The sequence below is a fragment of the Oreochromis aureus genome, linkage group 18 (assembly GCF_013358895.1).
Source record: "Oreochromis aureus strain Israel breed Guangdong linkage group 18, ZZ_aureus, whole genome shotgun sequence".
NCBI lineage: Eukaryota > Metazoa > Chordata > Actinopteri > Cichliformes > Cichlidae > Oreochromis > Oreochromis aureus.
The window spans coordinates 29,507,413-29,526,378 of record NC_052959.1 but is presented as its reverse complement, the minus strand read 5'-3'; the positions used below and the strand labels follow the sequence as shown (position 1 = coordinate 29,526,378).

The window sequence follows — 18,966 nt, the reverse complement described above, 5'->3', positions numbered from 1 at the left end:
ATCACTCCGTCCTTCAGAGCCTTCTTCAGTAAGCTCTTATTTCTTCTCGGTCTTCCCCTCCCTCACCCGCTCTTTATCTCTCTCTTTTACTCTTTCTTACACCTTTCTTTTTCCTGTCTATCACATTTCTCTCAGTCTACAATTCTTTCTTTCTATCCTCCCTCGATGGTCTCTCATCCCCCAGGTGGCCCGAGATGCCATTTCGGCCCCCTGCTTTTGAATTTAATTACAAATGGCATTGTTTTCACGCAGCCCTGCCTCCTCATCTGACACTCACGTTCCTACAAACACACATTCACACAGCACACCGGTCCATGCTGCATCCCAGATTACTGCAGGCAATAACACCAAGAATTAGGGGAGTTGGGGGTGGTGATCAACAAGGAACAGATTGAAGGCTGAAAAGTTGATATCAGAAATCAAATTAATGCAAGTGAGAGGGAAACAATATCTAATTAAGATGCTTTTGAAAAAACGACAGGCAAATCTGTTTTGACACAATTACTGGTGACTTGTAGGGTCGATTATGAGATGAAGCGTTCAGATCCAAAATATTTGTATTGCTCTGCGTTTATCGCGTAATAAATGAAATTTGATTCTGAAAGGGACAGGAAACAGTAACCGTTTCATAACTGAAGAAATTTGCTTTAAAACACTAAACTGCAAGAAAAAAATACACACACAGCTGGGTCAAGTTATTTGTTGGACGAACAGGTTCTGCATGAAATTATGTATTAATAATTTGTTGTTTTTATTATGAAATTATGTTTTAATTTCAATTCAATTTTATTTATACTGCGTCAAATCACAACAACAGTTGCCTTGTTTTTTTTATTGTAAGGTAGACTGTACTACAATAATTCATACAGAGAAAACCCCCAACAATCATCAATTTATTACATTTGACAAAGATATGCCAAATCGATATGGTCTGGTAACAAATGAAAGGAAAACCTGAACCCTTGACCCTCCCCAGGATGAGGAGTTTAGAGGCTCTCTGATGCTGTGGAAGCGATTTTGCTATGCAGTCAACCTTCCTTCGTTTTAGAAGGAAATCATTTCAAAGATGTTATGAGCAATCACCTTTATCATCTGTGATGAAGAATTTCTATCCTTATAAGAGTGGTCTCTTCTGAGATGACAGCACCCCGATTCATGTGCCACAAGAGTGGCTCTTAATAGTTTGACAAGTAGCCTATAAAAATGCTGCAGCCCTCACGATTGCCAGATCTCAAACCCAGGGGATAACAGCTAAAATCTCATGCTCTCTTAAAAGATCTTATTCTTTGTTGTGCTCTTAGAAAGTCTTTCTTCCTTTTATACTTGAAGAATCCCCATCTCCCGAAAATTACTTTCCCATAAACCAAATTTGACATTTTTGATCAAAACATTTTTTGGACAAACTTTTCATTATTGTAAGTTAAAAGTTAAAATGCAGTTTAAAATAGAGAAACATTATAAGGAAGAACTCCAAGGAGTTTACATATGCAAAATAAATAATTTGTTACAGTAAAATATCTGTCTGCGCTGTATATGTCCTGTCCTATCCTCATTAACCACAACATTCTTAATCGCAGCTGGCTTTTTTATTACCTGCACAACATTAATTGATGGTTGTGCTCCTTGGACCAGATCTTGTAGGGACACAGGGGAAAAAAGCAAACAGCCTGCAATATATTTTAATTTGCTCGGGGATTGTTGCTCTCATGATGAACTAATGTGATTACACCCCTGTAGTGTGTCACTGCAGTGATGGCATTTCACTGGTTTCTGTGCCTTTGAAGGATGGCTGTTGTTTTCTTCTCATTATACAGCTTCTGAAATGTACCCAGGAGGGTGAGTGAGAGGTATAGAGGTTTGCTTCTTTGGGGTGGTGGTGGTTAGTGGTTGGAATAAGGACCCCTCAGTGCTGCAAAAGCATCTATTCTGTTGGTCCAGGACTTGTGGAGCCAGCCTGGGCCTTTCCCTTTTGTCAACAGTGAAAAATGAAGCATTTCTGAATCCCCAGCACTCGCTGTGTTTCCCTTTAGGCGCCTCAGATACATTGAGTTAACATAAAGCAAAATTCAGGACGGGGGTGGCACCGGTGACAAATGAAGCGCCTCTGTGTGTTTTGGAGGGAAAATAAAGGGGCCTCAGTTGTAAAAATGAGATTTGCTCCATGTTACTTCCTTCAGGCCCAATTTTTCCCTGCAGCCCAAATGTATCTGAGAGGTACAATGGAAGATGGAATATTCTCGAAATGGAAAAAAGTGAATAATTTGAGTATAGATCATTTCCCTTCAGCTTGCTCTTAGTCTGCAGTCCATCGCTGCTTCAGTCCCATTTTGTCACATTACATCTTATTTTCACACTGTGCTGCCTGTCTGGCTGAAAGAAAAGTTGCCAGTCGCTCTGATCACGACACCTTGCCCATTGCAGCTTCTTAAAAATGGATCCAATTTGGGTTTTGGAGAGAACGCTCGCTGGGGTACAAATGAGGCACCTCAGCTCGCTTGTTCACGAGCAGTGCTCTCATCCGACTTGGAGTCATTTGTAGTCTGCAGGAGAGAAGAGGAGTGGATGGTCCGGATAGCTGTTGGCTACATTTCGGAGAGGCCGCGGTGCCGCGGTGTTGGGAGGTCCAAAGACTTGTCGACTAATTAGAAAGAAGCTCGCCGCCTGTGATGTTGTCACGCTTGCTGGCCGCAATGCAAGTCACTCCAGGGAGCCAGACGGGTGGCCATGTTGGTGCAGAGATTTCTGATTCTGTCCCAACAAAATCACGTTGGGTGCTTTCATGTTTGTTTGTGTATATCAGGCTTTTTACCCTGATTCTGTATGAGGAATTAAATATGAGTGTTTGTGTGTCTGCCTTTGTGTGTGTGTGAGAGAACCCATCACCGACGCTTTCCTGCAGATGCAGCTCAAATAGGCTGTGCCTCACCAATTACCAAAGGCACTTTAGACAACAACATCTTTAGTTATTTCACTGAGTCTGGTCCCAAAGTTGCCTGCTGTTTACCATCTCTGCTTGTGTTTCATTTGAACTTAATTAATCCTTTAAAAGATTTTGTTCAAATCAGTGCATTGGCAGCACTACAACTTGCCCTCATAGAAAGTAGCAGCAGCCTCAGAAAGAAATGAAATCAACAAAACGATTGAAGGCATTTGGTGGAATCAAATAAAACTGATTTTATCTGTGAAATGTAGTGAATAATGCATTTTTTACATGTTTTCCCTCCTGTTCCATGCAAAGTAACACAAATAGACATTTACTTTTCTCTGAAAATCATTTGCCACAAGCAACACCAATGCCAAATTGTTTTACCGTGGTACTTTCTGCAGCAATGAGAAATACACCTTCTTTCTCAGTAAACATGCAAACAGTCCCTTTAAAGTATTTTAGACAGTTCAAGAGGTTCACTTAAAAGCCTTGGAAAACTGCCATGTGGTTACAGCTTTAAAGACTGAAAAGTCATGTTTCCTGCGAGGGGAAGATCAATAATTCATGCGATTCATGTGGCTTCCAAGAGCAAACTAACAGATTATCTCGTGCAACTGCTACACTCTATCTGAAGGCTGAGCCATTCAAGAATTCTGCCCATTTTGGGATGTCACAACAGGCGTCTTACCTTTTGACAAGTGATGGAAAACACCTGAGTTGGTGTTGATGAGTTTGAAGAATCCTAACAAGTTGCAACCGACGTCTGATGGAGACATCGGTTTTTAACGCTGAACCAGAAGTCTGTTCAGATGCTCCTCAGTGAGCATAAGAGCAGGCGCCACTGACAAACCAATTCAGCCACTTCAGCTTCTATTTCTCTCTGCTGCCGCTGCTCCCTGCTGACAGCACTATTAAGACATGTCGGCCCACTTGGCTATCACAGACAAGGTGTTCATACGTCTTTGTCTGGGGCCTGGACAAGGACCAGTCAGCCACAACATTAACCCTTCAGCGTCTTTTTATTACAGCGTGACAGCGAGTCCCCTCCATATACCACATGGAAACCAAGGCATTCACATTAAACAGAAGGAAGTGTCCACCTGTGACTGATTTTGGCTTTATACATTTGAAGGAGCTGCTCGTTTGGACTGTGGTGTTTAAGGTCAGCATCTATGGTTGCATAACATCTGGCATAAATTGACCAGTGAATGACGAATTGAAAGACTAATTATTAAAGCCACTGGTGAATTTGGACTGTGGCAGAGCTGGGGCTCTATTTGCATATCCTTCATCTGCCTGGTGTGTCAACAAAGAAGACTCGCTTTCTTTCACTGCACCGGTGTATTCAGATGCAAAGCGAAGTGAATGTAATTACGTATCCTTTCTTTTTTTCATAACGTTTCTGTTCTGGCTTTAATATGTGCTCTGCTGAATTTTAATTGTAGCCCTCCATTTGTTTCCCTTTAAGCTCATGAAAAAAGAGCTGTGCGCAGGGTTTAATTCTATTTGTGTGGAAATTTGTTTTAATATTTGCCTGGCGGCAGGTCGGGTTAAAAATTCATATTTCATAAAGTGAAGATATGCTACAGTAATAGCTCATTTGGACCTGCAATGGTAGAATTTATTCTTGAGCCCTGTGGAAGGTTTTCTTTTTTTGTTTTTTTTGGCGGGAGGGGTGGCTAATTTGGTAAATGATTGTGTCTGCAGAGACCCTACGATAACCTCAGTGACATCACCACCAACGCCATGACGACCTGTCTGGCAAAATCCACATTTCGTTGTAGACTGTGCACTCGCTTAATTTATGGGATAGTTGCAGTAAAGTATATTCAGACATATTGGAATGAGAAGAAACTGCAGAAAATTAGCGTTATAGGCGAATGTGAGCGATAAAATCTTCCTATTGGACTTTCACCAAAGCTTTATAATAGGATATATCTCACTAAACAGCCATGACCACTCGCCAAGTGCACATTGTAATTTTCAACACCTATGGTGGCTGCTTGCTACTGCATAAGCTTGTTATGTTTGAGAATGTGAATGATGACATGGATTGTTTTTGTGATCTCATAAGAGGCCCTTCTTTCCCCTCTCCTGTTGTCAGATTTCATGGTGTGCAATCAGTGAACCTTAAAGACCAGTCATGGCTATGGCTGAATCAATATTCTCTTTTTGTGTCTGATAATTAAAACACTTAAAAGCCTAAAGAGGCAGCGCTTGACGACATCAATCTGAATACAAAAAACACTGGAGAACAGTTCCAGCTGCTCAATTAGGCGTGTTTCACTGGTATGCATATAGCACTTTTTTACTTATATTTGGCATCACAAGCCACAACCACCCACTGATACATAACTTTCCTCTATGCCTACTTTATTCTATTCTTTTTAAATGCTTTTCACTTGGCACACATTAGGGGGTCAGTAGGGGTTTCGGTGTCTCCACCAAGGACACTTTGTTGTTACTGGACATAAAATACATGACATAAAACCTTTTTGGCATATTGCAGTTGTCTGAGTGGGCACTAGACTCCAGTGCCTCCTCTGGCCTCTCTTTTTAGACTTTAGAAAATGTAGTTCGTGACAGTAGCATTAAGCCAATTACAGGCCTTGTCAGACTAGATCAGGTAAAGTAGTGTAGGTATTATATGGAGTCCAAAAGTCCAAAAAAGACTTGGTTTTGAGGAGGATAGAGCTAGTAAAGTTTCAGAGAGGGGGAGTGTGGAAGGTGGAGGGCTAGCTGACTTCTGTTCTTCTCTACACCAGAAGGATTGTTTGTGAATGCTGTTCTTACACACTCTCTATATCTCTCTGATGTCTTTGTGCTTCATAATGCAACGATGCTTCCATAGTTTCTACAAAGCATCTTTATCAATCATGTGTAAATTAACCAAGCTGCATTTTCAAGGCATTTCTATAAATCATGTTCTGGTTTTGCTTATATGTCATGTGTTAAGGAGGAGGAAAGAGGAAGCATTGATTTTTTGTGAGCCAGTTGAGCACAGAGTTTAATAGCTTGTTTGGCAGAATTTGTAGCATTGATTAATAGTCATGACTGTACACACATGGGTGCCTATTATGCATTATTGTGGACACCGAGGATTAATCACATGTTAAAGTTAATCTACCCTACCTGTTTGGAGGAACAATGTGCGATAGACATTGTTGTTACGTTTGAAAGTTATTGCAGTTTTGTTCCGTTGCCATTGTCAAAAAAATGTTTAAAAAACTGAACACTGATTTGCTGATTTAGCATTATAAACTTTTTCATATATGATGTTTTTGCCACGGGCTAGAAAAGTGTTCATTATTATTTTCTGTAAAAACACACTGTTGGACATTTTTCAGTTAATCATTGTGGGGTTTTTTTCTCTGTTCTTTCCTTACCGTAGTCCAGAAGAAGGTGTCTTTAGAGAAGGAAGCCAAGGTCAGCATCCTGGAGGCTGGGATTGCCGATGTGAGTACACACTTTACTTTTAGTTTGAGTTGAGGCTAATCAAACGTCTGCATGATTAGTGAAACAAAATGTGACAGGAGTCTCAAACCCAAATGAAATGTATGAAGGTGCACTCATTACCTACTGCTGCTAGGTTTGAACTTCAAATTTCTAAAAATGTCTTTCCAGGCTGTAGCATCCAAACACTTTTCACCACAAAACCTTGTGCATACGGTGCAAAAAATACATAAAATGTATGAAAATATGAAACTCATTTATCCACATTGGTAACTCACATTCCTCATATTTGTGTTTGATAGTAACTGTAGACACTTCTCAGAGCAGCTGAGTCATCGCAGAAATGACTTCATGAAAAACAAAATTTCATTAATCTTCCTTTACTTTCCATCTCTTTCCTCACTGACTGTCACTAATGATGCACTGCATTCTTTATAACTCCACTTGAGTAAATCAATTAAAAACAACCCACACAAACAAACAAACAAAAAAGCTATGCAGCAGCAACAGTAAGGTCTAAGAGGGGTCTTGGCGCGTGATGGCTGCTCCATCTCTTCCACCTGTCTCAATCTCTCGCCTACATGGCTTTCATCTCCTAGCATTGCTATTCTCCACCATCTCTGTAGTAAATAGACTGCTGAGCATCTGCACTCCCCTATTGATTCAAGGCTTAGTCTGTACCGATGATGGCGCGCCATTCACCACGCTTATCAAAGTGGCAGGTCTGAGGGAGAAATGGTTGGAAAAGGGGGCATAGTAAGGGACTGAGGGAGAGAAACGTTGGGAGGTTGGAAGAAGGGAGGGATGGCATGGAGAGTCTTTCAAGGTGATCGATACCTAGCTGCAAACAGCAGCCAATTATGGCCAATCGAACTTCAGTTGTAAGAGAAAGAGAGGGAGAGAAGCAAAGAAAACCCCTTCAGCTCAACCTGCCACACAGAGGAAAAGCAAAAACTGGCGAGTCGCAACCTGCAACGCAGCATCCATCATCACCCCGTACAGTGTTTATTATAGTTTTATCATACACTGTAAAATAAGAATATTAGCATACTACATCACAGATGACAGGTTAAAAATAAAAAATAGAAAAGTTAGTCTCTCAACAGTGCAGAGGAGATTATTTGTTTTCTCACAGACATGAAAACTTGACTTGAACAGGCCTGCAGGTTTGAGAGATGAATTCTCATTTTCACATTGATGCCTGTGTATATTTGGAATAGAGATAACATGAAAATTTATTGTTGCAGCAGAAGAGTTAATGGGAGAAATTGCATGCAATAAAACCAATAAAGACAAAACAGTCCAGCATTAAAATAGATCATAAATTATTGTGGGGTTGTATAACTTTACGCACCTGAATTTCTAGCGTATTAAGTCGGCAAATGAGTGAGAACTACACGGTAATGGTATGTCAACTTTAACAGGATTTTAAAATGCTCTCATTAAATTACAAGATTTTAAAAAAAAGTGTGTGTTTTAGGCTGTCAGGGGTGCCTGGATTTAGAAGATGGAAGATGTTGGAAAGACATCCTATAACTGGAAGAAAACTGAATATACAGCTGGTATTTGATGAACCAGCTCCACAATATCTCAAATCCAAACTTTTGTTGTTACGCAACCTGCAAAAAATCTCTTTACTTTGAGATAATCCAGCAGTGTCAGTTTCTTTGACACAACTTAAGCACCGTTTTGCTTGAGCTAAAACAGTGCTCCAAATATCTGTGCTTTAAAATCATCACATTGCTGTTCTGCAGTATTTATATCTAGTTCAACCGTCTCACAGTGAATCAGCACATCTCCTGCTGTTCGTTGTGCCTCGTTCATGATTTGCGACTACACTGAGCTACTACGTTTCAGAGGAGCTGCAACAGTAGTTCTGAAATTGATTGTCTTTCTAATTCACGACACCATTGAAGCTTCAGTAAGCTTCTCATGTATTTGCTTGACATATCCCAGAACGAAAGCTGTTATTATGCGCTGTAGTTACCATTTAAAACTACTAGTGGCTGTGGGAACAAGTACATAAAAAATGCATTGGTATCCTTTAGATGTTGTAGAAGACAGCACATTGATAACCAAGAAAATTGACTTGCCAGCTTGAAATTTTATCCCCTAGGAAACAGTTTTGAACAGCAAATAAAAACACAGCGAAAAGTTTACTCGAGTAAATAGGGAAAAAAAAGCCCTAAACAAGACTCGAGCTAATTGAATGCCATGTGTGCCTGTCTCATCTGTCTTTTAAAGTGGACAGAGTCCTACAGCTCATTTTGGGATTGCTTAAACAGAGGAATTAAAAGCCCATATGAGCTTCCAATTGAGGACTTCTTGAAACATCTGCTTTAGTACAATTTAGAAAGAAAATATCATAGAAAACAAAAAGTATCCTGTGAGCTCGATGTGTTCTGATTTTTAGCAACTTATTTGACCCTTACTCGAGGGGACAGTCTCTTGCATTTTTTTAACAGTAAAAAATGCGCTTCATCTGTTTGACCTTCGTCCATCTATCCGTTTGCTCACTTAAATTACAAATCATTCCATCAAAGCACTAATTTGCAAGCTCAATACCTTTGATTTGTGGACTGTGACCTAAGTCCTGCTCTTTCTTTGTCCGCATCATTGTGGCGAGAAGCTTTATGTGTGCCATTAAGAGCTCTAAAGCCTTGAAGCTGTTTGGATGAACTGAACGACATCTGAAGCGTCATAAAATTCTCATTAAAAACTTGTTATCCTGCGAAACACTGTTGAAGGAATGTGAGTAAGTTCTTGAAAGTAAAATGAAAACATTTTGAGGATTTTTAAAAATCTGTCCCTCTTCTGTATTCAAGGTCCGGATACACTTTGGCATCTGTTTGTTAGGGTTGCAGAAATCTTGTGGCCATGGTATTCTGTGATGCATGAATGTCTTATTTCTGGATGTCCTGTTTTAAAGTTGGACATTTTACACATGCTTTGAACCCTGACTTACTCTTTCAGACTTTTTGTAGCAGTGTTAAGAAAATACATGACTTCTGTGTATAAAGGTGAGATAACACTAACGACTGCAAATGGTGGTTCTTGTCAGGAGACATAACATAAGTCATCTTAATGGTTGTAGTCCCGAGTAATGCTCATCCTAAATCAGAAGGGACGAGGGTGTTGGGGGTACAAGGACGCTTTTAATTTTGAGAGATTCATTAAATAACCGCCGTGTTCTCATCCCAAGGAGTCAAATACTGCCGTTCTCTCATAGACGCTGGCGGCTCCAGAATACGCACAAGTGCCCCTTGGCATTGTTGCTGTGATTCACTGGCCACAGCGACGTTGAGCCTGTAGACATAATGGTCTTCTTTTGAAGAGCAGTGAAGTCTGCATTGGAGAACGGCGGGCTAATGTTGGACTAAGTCACAAGTTTGTGAGCTAGGCCGTGGTTTGTGTCCTATTTGAGAGCTTTGTCTTTTGCTTTGTTTTCATTCGCTAATCTGTTACCCTTTTATTTGCAGCTTGGTTTAATTCAGGCACAAAAAATGCCCACAATGCAAACCCTGCAGGTTATAATATGACACTGGGCCAGTGTGGTTTATTAAAGTGGCCCCTTTGGCCATTTCAGAGTAAAACCTGCCCCACACCATAAATGAATGGCATTAAGATTATTTTATCTTATCCATGTGTAAATCTTAGAGGTTTTTAGCTTTGACAAAATGTCAGGTTTTGTTTTTTTTGGCACTATCAGAAAGGTGATAATTCTTCTTTATGCTTATTATTGACGCTGGAGTGGTAGGTGTGCACGCATGAGGAAGCAAAATAATAGACTCTAACCTAATAGAGAGTGCATCTTCCAATGACATTAAATTATACTTTGCCCCTGCAGTACCCTTCATTATCTCCCACTCTGACTGCCGTTAATTTACGTAGCTTCAGGATTGAAAATCATTCAATCTCCAAGGCCACGGAGAACATGGCACAGATTTCTCCACACTGAGACTTGTGTCCAATTAAGTGAATGCATGTTTGTTGGGAGGGAAGAAGGTGGAAGATAAGGTTGCTGTGGCAGCAGCCGTTGTCCTGTAGTGGCAATAATCGCACGCTACCCCATCCAGCTCACTTTTTCACTGCAAATAAAGGCGCTTCCAATCTGTTTGAAAGAGCTTTCTCACAAATAGAGGAGGGAAATCTAATGACATAAAAAATTTTAAAAATCAGAAACAACAGAAGTAGATGGCTTTTTCCATCACCATTCAATGTAATTGCTATTTAAAATACAGGCAGGACCAAACACTCACTTTTACCAGAATGCCAAAATGCCAGCTGCAACAAAATGACCGAGGTAATAAAATTTAGAGGTCTAAGATCTTTCGCAGGTTTTAGTGGGTTTTTGCAAGGATCTGGCATTTTATGATCCCAGTATTTAAATTTTGAGCTGCATTGATGATTAAAAGTGAAAACATGTTAGCTCATTTCTGTTTTCCCTCCCACAGTAATGCATAGGTGTGCGGTGCGTTTTCTCTTTTAAACACTTGCACTTAACACAACGCATAATTTTCACATTGCATTATGTTTCTGGAAACCCTGCCTGGATCATTCTTAAGGAATGTGATCATTACCTAAGTCACAGTTTTTGAACAGCATTGCTCCGGGAGACTCTTGAGTGAGCACTTGAATGTGCAAGACAAGGGTCATGTGACAGACACTGGTTGCCAAGGTAGCGCCAGCGCTTCTAAGCTTCTGCAGTACGGCTAATTGCTTTCTTAAAAATAGCATACTTAGCAATGCTAGAAAGAAGAAGTCTGTGGATTTCTCTTTGTCACTTGACCCCTACACACCCTTTCACAGCCTCACGAAAGGAGATGTTTAGTTGACTGAGCTTAATCAAATTTCAACAATAGAGGTGACAGACTGGGGAAAAAATGCTTATTCCAGCTGTTTTTTGAAAACACATAAAGACTTTTTGTCAACTGAACCGCCTATTTGATAACCTTACATGAAGTGTACTAGTATGAGGCAGGAAACAGTTAGATAAAAATTAATTGACTAAAAATTAATGGATGACCTAATAATGTCTAATGGATGCCACCTTCGGAAGGTTGGTTCGAGCCCGGCTTGGACATTTGTTGTGTATTACCGGTGGCGCCAGTGTTCGGCAGCCTCGCCTCTGTCAGTGCGCCCCAGGGTGGCTGTTAACATGTAGCTTGCCATCACCAGTGTGTGGATGACTGGATGTGTAAAGCGCTTTGGGGTCCTTAGGGAAGTAAGCAAGCTCTAGTTTTAAAGAAGAGCAAGCTCTAGTTTTCACATATATATATCAGTTAGACAAATCAGGTTTGAAATATTTTATTACAGTGGCAGAATAAAACAAAATTTGACATCGAGGCTCAAAGCTCTTCATTCCCTTCAGACATGCTACCAACAGATATCGTGGAGTAATGGACAGATACCCTTAACAGGTACAAGCTCGGATGATGGAATGGTTAAAACAGCATTCACCAAGAATGCTTGGTGTGTGTCAGAGGTTGACACACACCAAAATAATAGTTAAAATAATTTAAATTAAATGCATAAACACAAACAAAATCACATCTTTATGGCTTCAGGTTTTTCTTAACCTTCAAGTGCCTTGAAGTGACCTTACATGCTTCAGTTGCTCTTAGAGCCAATCATGTTCATATTTAAATACTAGTGTTAGTCAACCTTTTGATGTAACATCTATAAAAAGGCTTAGTCCAATTTGTACTATACATTATTATAATTACATAGAGTTGGAATGTAATTTCCTTATAATCGACGTTCACAACAGAATATCTGGATTTTGGGATTCGTTCTCATCCCTGAGATGGTGATGAAAAGAATTTCTGATCCTGAAGTGTTGTTTGTTGTGTTGCTCTATACCAGTGAGTCACAACAAGCAGCTCTCATAATGATTTCACTGAGAATACATTCCTGTCTGCGGTCTCGGTGAGCAGAGTGATAGCATCACTCGTAATGACACAGTATTGTTGTCTGCAGCCTGCCCAGGTGCCTGAATAGAGAGCTGGATTTGAATGAGAATATTCATGAAGCAAAGAGACACACATATTGGATCAAGGTTGTCTGTTGGCCGATGCATCCCATTGCACCTGCAATTTTTATCACAAGGTAGAAAATAAATAATTAAAAATCAAACCACTGCCATGCATGTGAGCTGTGTGCATATATGCACCCAGTATGGACCTGCATGTGTATGAAAATACACCTGAGTTCTTGTATTTCTATGTGTGTGTGTGTGTGTGTTTTTGGGCATGCACTCATGCATCCATCTGCATCGCCTGCCATAGATATTCAAATGGCTCCATGTGAAAAATTGAATCAAGAGGCTGTTGAAGTGCTGGCTCTTCTTTTTCTCTGTGGCCGTGACGCGGCGCGTCTTTGATATGGTAATGACAGCTCGCCACACGAGCCCTGAGGGCCAGATGTATGCTGGGATGTAACCCAGGTGTCTGTCAGATTGTGTGGCCTACCTGGTTACAGGAGACAGTTTGCTTACTAAAGAAAAGGGCAGATTTCTTGCTTATACTACAGAAGAAGCAGTAATATTTTCAAGATATTGCATCATGTAAAAGAATATATTTCTGGAATATTTTCCATCATTTTGTCATAAACTACTCCTGCTCGCATGACATAATATAGAACACATATTTATGTTTATTCTTTAATTAATTTCATTTAGAGAATTTTTGTCACCTTGTTAAAGGTGTGACTTTCTGAGTGTTTTCTGGTTAAAGCTGTGGCTGTAATTGCCAGGATTCTGCACCAGAAAAAGATATTGTACAAGGTTTCACTGTGATTGCAGCTACACAAAAACTTCTCTTCCTGAATATCCTTTCAGTCTGTTATTTCTTCTTTTGAAATCCAAGTTTTGTGACACTGCTGTAGTGAGCTTGAATGGACATTTACAATACGACGGAAACAGCTATTTAGACAGCTTGAAGTTGCACATTCATTTGTCTGATATGCACACAGTTGAAGCTAGCTTTTACTGGAATTACACAAATAGTCAGAAAACACTGTCTGACACACACGGCATATAAAAGTTTAACAGACTGACTCCACGATGTTAAAATCATGTGTTTCCTGCTGCATGTGAAATGTGGCAGGTGTAACAGGAAAGGTAAAAAAAAGCTGATTTTTCCCACTTTGGATAGCCTCAGCCTTTTCGTATTGCTAATTTTGGTAATGGCTAATTTTATCATTCGAATTAGATACAACTGAAATAGAAATAAGCTGCCAAAATACAGTGATCAGTACTATATAACTATATAACTCCATCTGTTATTAAACTAGTCTAGATCAGTAGTCCCAGAACATATAACCTCATAGCATTTGTAGGAAAGCGAAATCTAATAAAAAAAAAGCATTACTTTGATAACCTGTTGCTTCATTAGTGAGCATATGACATCAGAGTTTCTACATTAATGGGTTTTTTCAATTTTCTTCCAAATCTTAGTAGATTCCTTTGTAAACTCTCTACAGCAGTGGCCCTACTGGTTTTATTTGACATCAATATCATGTAAAATTTTGATGCAGAAAAAGATGAGCATTCTCCTTTTAAGCATACTGTGTTTTCTTCACTGCCCAAGCGTGTCGCTGCAGCTTAGCGTTTCCATGTTTAGCCAGTCCCGTCTCGCACCTCGTCTGGATCCTGCTCTGCACGTACTGCGTGCATTGTTCAGACTGCGAGCTACACTTCAGCAGACCGGCAGTCTGCTTACAGGTCGCTGGCGGACACCCGCTGGGCTTTCTGGCAAACAGCATGGCACAACAGACAGCTGGCATACAATGTTCACGCCCCCCTTCCTCTTTTCCCCAGGTGCTAAATGGGCTGTTAGGTACAGCTGAGGTCATCCACAAAAAGTGGTATAGGAAAATAAAAGCCCAGAATTTCAATGCACCTCAACGGTCTGGATCTTTCTCTTGGGCAAAAATGCATTCCCGAGAGGCTGCGCTCAAGCAAACAAGGCGGGTAATGACACTAGCATCAAGCCTGGTATTATGCACCTGTGGGCTCAGTCTAATGTCCTTAATAGTGGGCTGTAATTTGGACTGGACACACTGCATCACTGTTGTCTATACACATCATTGAGCAAATGATCTGATACTGTGAAATGGCCCTTCTCATTAACTACGTCTCCTGCCCGATTAGCCAGCGGTATCTAGGTATGATTGTTGGTATCGGGTGTTGTTGTCGAGTCACTCGTTAACATAAACAATGCAGAGGAAGAATAGGATGTGTCTGTGTGCGTTTTTTTTTAATGCAACTATATACAACCAATCAAACTTTAACAACAATCATATAAACAGTTAATTACCCTAAATGCAATGTTGTGTATGGTGCATTAAAAAGTATTGTGCTAGAGTACTTTTTTGTTGGAATGAGTAACATAACACATTGTTTGTGCAGTTCTCACAAGCTGATAGTAGCTGATAAGTAAGCTGATGCCTGACAGCTGCTAAGAAATTCTACATTATGCTTTAAAGACGAGCCTGCGTGCTATGCACAGCTCTATAAATGAGCTGACGTCCTTCGCAGGGCCTTTGCACAGCTTTGCAGAATGTCTACATGTTGTAGCCGTTCAATGTCACCAGTTGTCACAAACAACCAGTGCGCGGCTTACTCTTCCTTTAGTGTTGTTACTCTTTCAATCAACCAGAGAAACCAAAGTTGTTCTCCCTCTACACGGTGAGCTTCGCTGTCACTCCCTTTCCTGTTCTGATCCTATTTTCAACCAATCAGCATTCGACCCACTCACAGCTCCACTCCTTCAGTTTCAGGAGGACTGTACTTCTGTACGTAGATTGCATACCCATAATTTTCTTTTTACGTAGCCAAACCAAGTGGACACAATTACAGTATCGTGAATCTAGAGAGGGCCGAACGAGGAGAATGGAGCTCATGCTACAAAACACCAACACGTGGGTCTTAGTCCTGCATGCTTTACATCCCCTGGACATAATAGCAAACATGCAGAAGCTAATTTTAAAGGAGTGATAACATAAAAGTAATACAGTATTTGGTATATACAGTATACACGATACAACATTTACTCCCTAACAGACTGCTTAAATTGTAGTTAATAAGAAAGTTATTTTTACAGTGATTTTCAACAAATGTAATCTGCAAAGCCTCAATTCAACAGAAATACTTTTTCAGTGTTTGCATGAAATATGTAGTCATTTTCTTATTAGCTACTACTAATCATTTTATTTTAACCCAAGTAGCTCTAATATTGAACTCCAAAGCATCTTCACCCATGTGTAATATCAGCTATGTTTTACACACTAAGGAATTGAAAATGAGATGCTCCACGTTTAACTTGAAGTCACAGAGTTCACACAGATGCCGACCAAACAAGGCAAAACCCAGTCTCTGGTGGGAAAGGATTAAAGCAAAGAAAGTTTAACTGTTCAACTGATGTTCAGTCTCCCAGCCTGAAACTTTTTACTCCCATATACACACCCAGTGTACTTCATGCTGCAAAGCCAAATTTAGTTGAGACCAACTGTATTTTTTAATTTAAGTACAGATCCAAAGATGCCTTATCTGAGTGATGTCACTCTAAATTCACCATCTAAATATCAGAACGATGGACAGTCAGAGAGTTCAGGCCAATGAGATCCCATAAAAATGTTTTTCAGAGATAAACACATTATTAGTGAAAATGCATGGTAACCTACGGGCCTGTTTTGTGTTTTGCATTTTACAAATATGGTCCTGACATCAGGTTTGGTTTTGGTCAATCAGTTTTCAATCTCTCACCCTGTTTCGCAGTCATAGCACTTTCATCAAATCCAGTATGGCAGAAATTCACATGACGTGGACATGGATGACATTAGGGGCTCTTTAACCCAACTAGATTTAGAAGAATATGATTTTCTCAAATCTAATGATATGGATTCAAAGGTTAAAGGTGCACTGGTGGTTCTGCAGTGGCAGAAGATCAAACTTCTTTTATCCATGCTCCACCTCTCCACCAGCCTCTTTTTAGTGCAATTCTAATGACAAACAACACAGACAACATAACATTGTTGGATGTAATGGAGTTTACAACATGTAAACCTTGGCATCCATAAAAAAGATGAGAATTATGGTTGTTCTTTTAGACACTGAGTCTTGACTTCAAATGAAATAGTTTAGCAGCAGAGAGTTGTTAAGTCTAGCTGCAGCTGTTTGCCGAAGCTCTTGTAAGCTCATTGAGACATGGGCAAACATCATATACCTTCATTTATCCAACCCTGGAGCTACTGCTGGGGAAATTAAAGGAGGGAATTGGATTTGGATTGAAGCAAAAAAACAAAACAAAATAAACAATTACTGCTAACAGAATAATAACATGCATGTGTTTACTAGCAAAGAAAGAACTGCAGAAGAAGATAGAAAATGCACATATGCAATGCTACAGAAGTGTCTCTGTAATCTTGTTGGTTGTTTATGTGTTGACGTGGTGCTCTTCTTCCTCTGAACATCTGCCTTCCCCAAATCCCTTGTTCTGCCGGTAGCAACAGCGGCACCACACACTGCGTAGCATCTGCTGCTAAAGGTTTCTGTTAGCTGGGAGGCTGGTTGCTCGTCTGGAGAGTGTACCGGACACTGACGGGCAGGCTCAGAGACAGCAGGCACAGTGCTCCCCAGGTGGGCACAGAGAGGTCTGTCAGGACCCGGAGGCTCAACCGTAATTACCCCCACCCACCACAACAACCATTACAAGCTCCCTCGAATATCTTCCTCCCTCCATGGGGTTAGCAGAATGCATCAGAGGCCTGTCTGATGTATGCTGCAGTCCTACAGCTGACAGAGCTAATGTGTGATGGTGGACTGATCTGTTTATACAGCTGTGGAGTGGGTGTGTGTGCAGGCGGTGTGCACAGTGCTGGCTCTGGGAATGCAGAGTGAATCTATATGTACATAATTGCATGCAAATCACAATGCAAACCTGCAGAAGAATATGCAATCTCTGTTTGCAAAGAGAGCTCAGTGTCATTAGGTGTTCCCAGACTCCCAAATGTGAAGACTTTTGTATTTATGATTTTGTATTTCAGACACTCGACTGTTTATTACACGCAATTTAAAAAGCATCAATCAGTGCTTGTTGAGCTTGTGATAGCCATTTTTTAAAGATTTTGTTCCACATTAATTACCAAAATAAAAGGATATTAAAATTGTGCTTTCTAAAATCAGTAAATAACATGATTATATATTTTTAAATCTGATTATTTGGCATTAAGGGCAGGAGTGTATCCTCTTTGGTTTGTGGATGTGTTGCTGATATTGCATCTGTAGCATCATCCAGTAATCCATCAGTCCACAGGAAGTAATGTGAACAAAAAATCAGTGTAGCATCACAAGCTGCCACACCGTTATCAGAAATGTGATGTCAAAAAACAAAAACAAAAAATTAAACAGTAAATGTTTTTTTAATTAATTCAAATTAATTATGTTTCTGCATCATAGTCAGTTGTGAAAGCCAAATATCTGTGTGAGGCTAAACTAATCTGAACAATTTTATTTGCTCATTCAGCTTAGCTGATTGTCACTGGAATAATGTTTGGTAAGATAATTGTATTTCTCACCTCTCCAGTTTATAATATAATTAACCAGGATGCCATCAGTCAGCTATGTCATAATTAAAACTGGCAGCTAAATGCTTGGAAAGACGCAATCACTGTTTAATCTCTATGTTCTAACTTTTATGTGTTGCAGTCTTTTTCAGTTTAGTAAACACAAAATTTGCAGATATCTGAACATCCACAAAATAAGCGATTAAAAAGTTACATATTAAAATATCAGCTCGTTCTTCCTACCCATGAGACACAATTTGACATCGATTCCTCGATTAGTGATTGAAGGGAAAAATGAACGTATTTTAGTTCCTAACGTTATCAAGCCTGTACAAAAGTTCAACTAAAGGGATGAACTATTATGTACATGTACAATGTATTTCAGTTGTAAGGCTTTGTCCTTCAAGGCTGACCATCTGTGCCTATAGATGCTGCTCATATGTGCGTACATGCTCATCAGGCAAGTTCACTGAACACTCACAAAGGTGCATATTCTCACTGAGAGGCACAGTCTGTGTGGAGGTGGAACAGGTGAAGGTGAATGTCAGACAGTGGGAGACATTCCTTCACCTTTTACAATGGTTCATACAAACTGCCGGCTGCTAAATTGAAAATCCAATTTTTCATGGCAAATAATATATCATTGAGATTCTATTCAAGTCTTTGTGCCACCTTATAAATACACAAATTTTATTTTTCTTTACTGTCATCCTTCAATCAAACCTCATGGACCTTGCTACTCCTCCAAAAGTAAAAAAGCAACAACTTGTCTTGCAAAAGTTTTCACAAATCCCTTATTTAGACAGACATGCTGGATGAGTTAATATTTAATACAATTTAGATTTTAGGCATTTAGCAGTTAGCACACATGGCATGGGTTGAAATCAAACAAAATGCAGCCAAGTGAGATGTGACTGTGCTTTTTTTTTTACATTTACGTTTTAACAGTTAAGCTGATGCTCCAATCAAATTGAAAGCACCAGCAGAAAAGAAATCCATATGTCATGAGTCACATGCCTGCA

General features: G+C 39.9%; 1 protein-coding gene across 2 annotated transcripts in view; it reads left to right on the top strand.

Annotated features, from left to right (window-relative positions):
* The window catches only part of LOC116331658 (receptor-type tyrosine-protein phosphatase N2-like), a 218,263-nt gene that overhangs the window by 112,652 nt on the left and 86,645 nt on the right, over positions 1-18,966 (top strand). For both annotated transcript variants that reach the window (XM_039602794.1, XM_031754416.2), the window contains exon 12: positions 6,318-6,382. In XM_039602794.1, coding sequence (XP_039458728.1) covers positions 6,318-6,382 — 65 coding nt within the window. The remainder of the gene's footprint in view (positions 1-6,317; positions 6,383-18,966) is intronic.